At 39.9% G+C, this 9193-nt stretch overlaps 2 protein-coding genes across 2 annotated transcripts; both read left to right on the top strand.

The window, feature by feature from the left end:
* The first annotated feature begins 344 nt into the window (after nt 1-344).
* LOC121194294 (V-type proton ATPase subunit S1-like) lies at nt 345-5416 on the top strand. The gene is made up of 10 exons (XM_041057084.1): nt 345-499; nt 1720-1840; nt 2294-2368; nt 2462-2655; nt 2750-2787; nt 2890-2975; nt 3086-3312; nt 3412-3447; nt 4355-4592; nt 4745-5416. Exons 1-10 carry the CDS (start codon nt 378-380, stop codon nt 4955-4957), a joined length of 1350 nt encoding a protein of 449 aa, XP_040913018.1. The 5' UTR covers nt 345-377; the 3' UTR covers nt 4958-5416.
* A 26-nt stretch (nt 5417-5442) lies between these two features.
* Nucleotides 5443-8956, top strand: LOC121194411 (protein pitchfork-like). Its single transcript, XM_041057291.1, has 5 exons — nt 5443-6474; nt 6643-6741; nt 7286-7419; nt 7500-7617; nt 8759-8956. The coding sequence occupies exons 1-5, from the start codon at nt 6325-6327 to the stop codon at nt 8822-8824; spliced, it is 567 nt and encodes a 188-aa protein (XP_040913225.1). The 5' UTR covers nt 5443-6324; the 3' UTR covers nt 8825-8956.
* The last annotated feature ends 237 nt before the right edge of the window (nt 8957-9193 follow it).

The raw sequence follows: 9193 nt of genomic DNA, 5'->3' as shown, positions 1-9193 counted from the left end.
TAAACTGATGAGAGCTACTGGTTGGTTTCTGGGAGACTGGGGAAATAATGAAAATGCACAGTGGGGATCCGGAGGGGAACCAAGGATAAATCTTCGCCCAGGGGCCAGTCAGGAGGTTAATGTGCTTGACTAAATATACTTAGCGCTGATAGTTAGTTGTATCCAGGCTGTGAGAGGTTAAAGTTTTCCCCAGTTAGGTTTTAATGCGAGCAAAACAAAGAGTGCAAATCCGCCGGCTGTGGCGGAGCAGACCGGCGGCTGTGGGCGGGGCAGTCGGACGAAAGAAGCAGGAAGCGCTGTCTTTCTTCAGCACGCGCATGTGACCGTCAGCCGGTTTGCGTCACGTGACCACAGCTTTGCGGAAAAACTCAACGAAAATGGCAGGATCGAGGGGCTCCAGTGAAGCGCGACTGCCGGCGTTTATTGCCATTTTCCTCGCTTTTTTCTGCACGGGGAACTGCACTGCTCAAGTGCCACTTCTAATGTGGTCCACTGACGGGTAATTTTCATTTTCCTTTTTTTTTTATTTGCCAAATAAGACGCTCTGGTGGTCAACTCTGGCCGGGTGCTAATGCTAACACTTGTAGCTAACTTTTAACCAGACAAGGCTAACTGGGCCACTTAACCAAAAGCCGTTGCTTAAAGTAAGCAAAACGAACAAGCAAAAAACAACAGAGAAATGATATGATGTTGTTTCAGTTCAGAAGGCTTACATTTTCTCTGAGTTGCTTTGGCAAAGTCGCAGGTTAAAAATCAGCGGTTTATTTTCTCTCAACATCTTTATGCATTTCTTCCTGCTAACATACAGAATTTAAATGTAATAGTGTGAATCACTTAGAGATGGTCTGTATAACTCTCAGATATGTTGATCAGTATGCTCACTGTGAAAACCTAAACTTGCAAAATATTCCAACCAGCTGCCATATTCTTTCAAACATAAATGTTTCTGTTTCATAAAGAGAACTAATATCTGGGAAATCTTCATGTACAGACAGAGACAAGATGGGTCCTGAAACTAAATGTGGAAATACACAACTGTATGTAGTGGTTGGGGTCAGAGGGAGGACACAGCCTACTTCAGGGTTTCACTGTGCCAAGAGGTTTTTCTGTATTGTTAAGAATGTAAATTATATGGAATAACTGATGCAATGCATTAGTCCACAACTGAGGAGACATTGCATTTGTCACAGTGATATGACTGCTTTAATTTTTATATTTTATACAACTGTCGCTCTAAATGTGATTACAGTAAAGGAACAAGCTGCACAGTGACAGTCAGAAACCTATGGATGCAGATTTTGTTGGTGCAGCTCATGTTTTATCATTACCCAAAACATATTTACTCCCATTTAGAGCAAACATCAGTGAGACAACAGCCTGTTTACATAGAAGTGAGAGTGTTAAATTGTTTGGTGTGTGGTGGGGAAGAGATAAAGGGAGGACAAAGACATGGAGACATCACAACTACATGAGTGTTAAACTGTGTCAAAATGTTTTGGGGCCATTTAAGAGTAAAAAACAGATATGAAGTAGATGAAATGCTGTGGCGTGACAGGAAGATTTCTCCAATTGTGTCTCCAACAGATTTGCTGTATTGAATAATATTGTGTCAACTTTATTCTTTTGTCTTTGGGGTAGGAGACCCCAACTGTAACTGTCAATGTGATGTTTATGTGTATATAAATATGTATATTTTCTTTATCTTCCCTGCACTTTTAGCCTACCACCACTGGCCTCATCTGCAGCTGGTCACATCACCTCCGTTGACCAGTTGGCTGCTTACCTGACCGTTGCCTTTAGCTCTGGCCCCCACACTGTGCTGCTGTTTCTGCAGGACAAGGTCGGTCCCTGAGACATGAAAACTGTATTCCTGCTCTGTAGTAAACATGGTTACAGAATGTCACGAAACCGATTTGAGCAAAAGGATGAAAAGTGTTGAGGAGGATTCAACCTGTACAATCAAAGATTTCTGTGAGATTTTCATAGATTTCAGTTTTTATCTATTAGAGAGCTTGTCCTTGAAAATGTAAGCTGTGTAAAACAGGGCAGTAATGAGTCATTTGTAGCTGTGCTGCAGTGCCATGAGACACTGTGTAACAGTCTTCTCATTCTGGTGTGACAGGTTTGGAATTACTTCCCATTTCACAGTTCCTCTACAACACATCCATTTCTCATGTTTGTTCTCTGACTCTGTCTGTTCTCCTGTCTGATAAACTGTTTCCAGATACCGTTCTGTTTCTACTTGTCTGTAGGGGAATCGTCATATTTTTTTATTGTCCTTATTTGTCTTCAGTTAAGCAAAGATGACTTCACAGTCTTTGGTGGAGTGTTTGGAAACAAACAGGATAGTGCCTTTCAAAACCTTGAGGTAGGTTTTTACAACATATGCATAAGTCCTAAATGAACTTGAGTTTGTCAGACTAATAAGACCAGATAATTCTTTCCACTCACTCCTTTCCAGGCTACACTTCAGTCTTCTTCATCTTCAGTCACACTTCCAGCCTTAGAGTGGTCGGGCTCCTCTGCCATCCCGGCTCTGTTGCAGGAGAAACTCGGTGTCTCGCCTCTGCTTGTAGATGCAGACACTCTGTCACACCTGAGCATCAACACATCTATCAGCAATCTGTTGCTCATCAATCTGCCCTATTGTACTGGGTGAGACGTTTGTTCTCTGCAGTAGTAAATATCATTGTTTTCTATTGTTAACCAGACACGAAGAAAATTAACTTTTCTTTTTTTTTTTTAATAGCTTGCCCACATCTTGCAAGGAAGTCCTGCATGAAAATGGTAAGTGTTAACTATTCAGGAACTTTGTAGTGTCAAATTCTAAGCACTGTATAGTGGTAGTTGTTGCCAGTGTGTAACTCAAGTGTATTTTGCTTTCAACAGATAAGGTTATTGGGAATGTTCTTAGTGTCATGAAAGCCAAAAATGTGCCATACACTGCGATATACACAGGACTCCAGCCATCACGAGTAAGATATTCTCACACATAACAGTCAGCACATAATCTACCAGAACTGTACAGTAAAAAGTCATTTGAAGACACATGTCATATGAAGACTTTTAATTTTTATCTCTGCAGGTGATTTCAGAGACATCTGTGTCTGACCAGTCTGTGGGCCGGTCCTTGCTCCAGGCAGTTTTGCCCGATGTCAAACCGCCCATCATGTTTAATGTATCTGGCAACCCTTGCATAATGCTTTGGGCTCAGAATCTCAGTGTCAGCCTCTCAGGGACTTCACCGTGGATTGACCTGGCTGAGCAGACACCTTCCTTGACAGGATCCATGTGTAACACCAGTAACTCACGGTGAGATGGCCTTTCATTATTTCAAAAAAATTGTCCAGCATTTGAGTGTTTTTTTTTTTCTGTGATTGATTGTGTGAATGTATTCCTTTCTTTCTTTAGACTTGTCCTCAGTTATCCATCAGGCTTTACACTAAGGTGAGTCCCTTGTTGCCATATAGCTGTTCTCTGATATATATAAGGCCTCAAATCTTACACATTTGTCTATTAGATTATTTGTGACTTAAGATAAGATAAGAGATAAGATAGACTTTATTCATCCCACAACGGGGAAATTCAATTGTTACAGCAGCATATAGAAAAAGGTAGAAACGGCAGTAAAAAAAAAAAATATAAAAATATAAAAATAAGATTGTATAAACAATATACAATCCAAAACACAATGGAGAAAAACAAAGGCAAAAGTACTCAGATTATAAATATTATATACTATATACAAAAGGTGCTTGAGTCTTTGTAGAGAAAGTGACTGGTGATACATGTATGTAAACATAAAAACAGAATTATGGCAGTGCAGAGCAGTAGTAATATGTAACAAGAAGCAACATCCTTAGATTTTATTTATTAAGTGTTTAACACTCGAAACAGCAAATTTGTTTCATCAAAACTGTGGATATGGTTTTAACAAATTTGATTGACAGGGACCAAACAACCAAAGTGTTATCAGATTTGCATTCAAATATTGCTCGTTCCTGGTTGAGCACATGTTCATGTATGACCCGTTCACTCACAGTAAGAGACTGAGAAAATACGTTTTAAGAAAAATCAGTGTGTTGGCCCGTGCATCTTTTTTTTACCCTATTTTTCAGTGTAATTGACCCAGTAAACTAATTTCGCTCATATTCATTATTACATCAGTTCCGTATAAGTGTGTTAAGGCAGTGTCATTTGTTGAGTGTCATGGCTTAAAATTCTAAAGACAGCATTATAATTTATTGAATCATTAAAACATAAATTAATTAATAAGAGTAGTAAACATTTGTCACAGTTCTAGCTATGAATACAGGCCATGTAAGATACTGAGCATTACTTTGTTGATCCCCAGTTTTGCCATGAGTCAGCGGTTCTATCGTGTGTCAGCACGGAACTGGTTCACCCTGGACACCGTGCAGCTGCAGGTCAGCAATCTAACTGCGTCTTTCATTGGGAGCCGCGGCATCTATGCCCCTGCAGAATATTCCTTCCACTGCCAGTCTGTCAGCAGCTTCCAGGACGCTCTGCTCGTGCCAAACAACACCAACCAAAACACATCTCAGTGGAGGCTCAATTTTATTGACTTCCAGGTACAGCTATTATGCTTCACTTTCCACTCTGCAATTGAAAATTCCTGCAGTAATGTCTCAAGTCCTGTTTGGTTGGAGAGTCTTTTTAAATAATCAGGTATGGTTTTTGAATGTTTCATGTGTTTTCTGTTTTTTTTTTTGTTACGACACAGATTCAGGGCTTCGGGTTGGCAAATGGAACAAACTTCTCCTATGCCAGTGACTGTGCAGGGTTCTTCACCCCAGGGATTTGGATGGGGCTGCTGACCTCACTGCTCATGCTGTTGATTTTTGTGTACGGTCTGCACATGATCATGCAGCTAAACACCATGGATCGATTCGACGACCCCAAAGGCCCTTCGATTTCAGTGCCCCAGTCGGAGTGAAGCACTCCTAAAACACACCCCCATGCCTCAGTCTTTCAGTGCCTCGTGGTAGGTGGTGGACCTGGGAGAGTCCCTCTTTGCCAAATAGCTTCTGTACGTGTGGGTCTTTTTCTTCGAAGATATTTGTCAGGCAGATCGTCTTTTCCTCTGACATTCTCTCCTATAGCTTTCCTTCCTGAATCCTTCCACAGTTTTATTTGGGGATACCATTCTCTTGCAGGGTGTGTTCCTTTTCATCTTCCCACATTTGCAAGTGCCAAAATGGATGCACCTTTATGTTCATATGAGTTGATGTCAAGTGCATGTGCTAAAAGGTGTTGTTGTGCCACTGTTGGCCAGACACAGTGGAGAGTGCCTTCTGTGCCAACATGAATGTGATCACTGGATGCTGTAGGACCTTTTCAGACCTCAATTCTTTCTTTTTCTTTTTTTTTTTTTCCAACTCAACTGTAATTTAAGTAATAAGTAATAAGTAAAGTAATTTAAGACTACTGGTTAAGAAAAGTGCCTGTATATAAATTTGATTGTGAAGTTTGTGAAATTTCTGAAATGTTGCTGTTTTGAAATTGCCTTACAGACGTATGCTAGTGCTTCCTCATGGGCTTAGTTCTGTTTTTAATCATGGTTAAATCACAGACATACACCACTGTATTTGCATGTTTTCTTCACCGGTAAGTTATTTATGTAAGAAAAAAAGACTCTAGTTGTTTAACCTGATCTTAAAGTTTACCCTTTGCTTCAGGTTCCTCAACCACTTTAATGACAGTGCCTCAGTTCTGCTTTTGTCAAACTAACAGATGTGCAATTGACATGTGTACAGTGAATTGTCTTTAATTGCAAATAAAGATATCTATTATCTAATTATCTAATATTTAATAGTTTTACAGCTGCGATTTGATTAGAATAATCTACCAATTTTTTTAAAATCGATTCATAAATTTGCTGAGAAAATGTCAAAAAATAAAAAAAAAGTGAAAGATTCCCTCAACAACTACTCAAATATTTTTATCAGACCCTCACCCTTATGAGGATGGAGTGAAAATCTAAATGGACTGAAAGATGTAATGGTTGTCAATATGTTGTCTTTCAGCATCAATTAATCGTTTCAGCTTTATGTAACTTACTGTTTTAATTACTAAAACAATCAAAACAAAGAAAAGAAAAAAAAAAAAAAATATATATATATATATATATAATAAACGTCAACATGGAAACGTCGGTAATTTGCATAATTAATGCGCCAGCTCTGTTGCCATCGTTACAAGTCAAAACACAACGCCTGTCACGGCGGCTCGAGACGACGTTAACTGTGTGCGACCGTTTTACACGTTTTACTTTACTTGCTTGGCCACAAGTTGTTTTCCCAAATGTCAGCAGCTCCTGTGCAGGGAGTATTTTTTGGCAGCTCCCAGGAGAGGAAACTCTTTCCCCGCCATTATGCACCAGATCGGCTGGGAAACCAAATGTCACGGCAGGAAGCGCCACATCTCGGCCCTGGCTGCTATGACAACCACGAGGTTGGTCTCCTCACATACACACTAGGCTGGGGATATAATTTTTGTTGTTGTTTGTTTTTGTTATATTTGTCATACCGAAATCCATGTGCTTCAAACCTTAATTTGCTGGTGGTCATAGTGCGCATTATATAACAGGAAGACTAATCTTTTCTTCCGCTTTCCTCACAGTTTGGCACCATAGCCTGGAACTTACAGAAGACAGTGGAGAGTAAGAAAGGACATGATGTCTCTGCGAGGACTGCAGCGCGCTTTCAGCCTTGTAGCAAGGTATTTTGCACATGAAGTTTAATTTTGAAGGATATTTTCAAAGTCCGAAATAAAAACAAAACAGATGATGTCATTGGGGTTATCTGGGCTTTGGCTTAAGAGTTTGAATCTGTAACTGCTGTTGTTGTCACACCAAATAAACAGCCTCAATTATCTACTTTTGCTTTGTTCTGTATGTGTAGCAGTTTGTTACCAAGTACAAACCATGTATAACCCTCTGAAATTAACTGAATGGATTGTATTGGTCTTAATATTGGGTTTTAAACGGTGCATTTGCGGCTATTCTGCCCACAGTTTGTTGACACATCTGTGGCTCTTGTCATAAACTGGGAGCAGGGACAGACCATGAGAAAAGGGCCCCCATGTCTTCTATATTGTACCCCCAGACTGAGAGAGATATTTGTAGTCTCTTTATGGTCATTTTGCATGGCTTTGTGGTTATTTTGTGTCTCTTAACTGAGCTCTGTGACCTTCAAACAAGAAATGTTGACAGTCACTGGACATGTCAGGTGTAATTTAAGAATATCTTTATCTCTTTTACCAGACCGTGACCCCTTCACCACAGCAGTACCAGCAGGATCAGAGCCAGTCCAGAATCCCGCCGCCTGGAAAAACACCTTTCAACTCAGCTACACAGAGGTTCAAAACCATTTCACGTACAGCTGACAACAGTCCGGGGTAAGACACAGAGAAACACAGACACACATTCTAACATGGCTGAACTGAACTGAGCTGACAGATGTTATTTTGTGATGCAGCCCTGGGACCTACGCTCATGATACAGTGACAAACAGGAAAGTGAGATGGCCGATGTGCTTTGGGAGTCCAGACTGGACCAGACTGCCTCAGCCGGAGAAGAAGTCACTCAGGGTGAAGGTGAGTGAAGCAAGCCCCGTTCTGTGAACTTAGCCCTTAATGTCTTGGCTCCCAAATATAAAACAAACCGAAACGGGCAGCCAGATTATACAAAGAAACATTTCCATTACAAGATAGAAAACTAAAAAGAAGAAGCCGTTTTCTGGGGGGAAAAAAAGCAGGCTGAGTGCGGGCTGGTTCAATGACCTGATCAGAAGTTAGTTAAATGCTGGGATTAAAAATGTTTTTCTTATTTTCATAGAGACAGGATTTATGATTGATCCTGGCTTTCTTAAAGGAACATTTCAACTAGTTTGTGAACTATTTTTATTTGCTTTCTTGCAGAGAAATAGATAAGAAGACAGACACCACTGTCATAGCTGTCTGTTAAATAGGAAGCTGTAGTCAGCAGCTGGTTGTCGTAGTCTAACTCTTGTCATTTCAAAGGTAAAAGAATTCACCTAGCAGCACCTCTAAAACAAACAAATTAACACTTTACTTCTTTGTTTAATCCATACAAAAAACCAAAGTGTGATAATTATAGAGTTGTGGTTTAAAGTGGGTGGCTGGGTTATGTGTATGGATTATTTCTTGGCTGGGAGCAGTGACTGCCTGGAGTCTTGTCTTCAATGTGAGGTTGCCAGACAAGTCACTGTGCCCAGCCAAGAAACTGTCCAGACACTTAACTTCCCACATAGTCTTTGTACAGATTAAATAAGCAAGATATAATGTGTTAATTAGAAAATGCTGAAGCTTTATTAGACCAGAGTGAAAACAGGCAGGGAGAACTGTGGTGGCCAATCAAACACAAGCAGACACAGATTACTTTCAAACAGTAATGCCATTTTCCTACTGCTTCCCTCACAATCATTTCAGTGAAAAGTAAAATTATTGTCACGATAATAAAGAAGATTATTGTCAGTTTTTGTTGAAACTGTTTTAAAGGTGTTGATTCAACTGTATGATCGTTTTGGAGACTTCAGTTCGTGGGTGCTGTTGAATTGTATTGCTGTATACTGGAAGGTGTTATATAATATTGCTATTATTTTGTCCAACCCCTGTCTACATGAATGAGGCTACACACCTGTCTGTATAATGCAGTACAGTTAAACAGTGCCACAAACTGCAGCCTGGCTAATGCTCTTGTTTTTTTCCCCTTCAGCTAAACAGTGAAAAGGCGTTCCTGAAGGAGAGGAGCAGAGTGGCCTACCTGAGTTTGTACTATTAACTCTAAAGCTGATGGATGGAAATCCATCATGACACTGACACCAGAATGTATCCCATTATTTTCCTCATTCTTCCTACCATCAACGAAACAGTTTTATATTCCAGACTAAAACAGAAACCAAGAAAAGTTGTATATCTAAGAGTTTAAAATAAACATATTTTTCTTTATTCTCAAAATGACTGGATTCCTGTGTTTGTATATTACACAATGATGTTGCTTACAAAATTATGTCACAAATTTTAAACAAAGTGAGTGCCTCCTGAAAAAAAATTACTGTTAATACAAAAAAACGTCAATAGAAGTCAGTCAGTATGCCAAAGTGAACAGTAGCACTGGTCCCTGCTTTGACGAGAAGTAGCCGCTGGTCCT

Source organism: Toxotes jaculatrix, chromosome 2, assembly GCF_017976425.1.
Source record: "Toxotes jaculatrix isolate fToxJac2 chromosome 2, fToxJac2.pri, whole genome shotgun sequence".
Taxonomy (NCBI): Eukaryota; Metazoa; Chordata; class Actinopteri; family Toxotidae; genus Toxotes; species Toxotes jaculatrix.
This window is presented reverse-complemented; position numbering and strand designations above follow the sequence as displayed.

Coding starts and splice junctions, on each gene's coding strand:
- LOC121194294 (XM_041057084.1), top strand. CDS start 378: ATGGCAGGATCGAGGGGCTCCAGTGAAGCGCGACTGCCGGCGTTTATT. Junction 2,369..2,461: donor GTGCCTTTCAAAACCTTGAG/GTAGGTTTTTAC, acceptor ACTCCTTTCCAG/GCTACACTTCAGTCTTCTTC. Junction 2,656..2,749: donor AATCTGCCCTATTGTACTGG/GTGAGACGTTTG, acceptor TTTTTTTAATAG/CTTGCCCACATCTTGCAAGG.
- LOC121194411 (XM_041057291.1), top strand. CDS start 6,325: ATGTCAGCAGCTCCTGTGCAGGGAGTATTTTTTGGCAGCTCCCAGGAG. Junction 6,475..6,642: donor GCTGCTATGACAACCACGAG/GTTGGTCTCCTC, acceptor CTTTCCTCACAG/TTTGGCACCATAGCCTGGAA. Junction 7,420..7,499: donor ACAGCTGACAACAGTCCGGG/GTAAGACACAGA, acceptor TTTGTGATGCAG/CCCTGGGACCTACGCTCATG.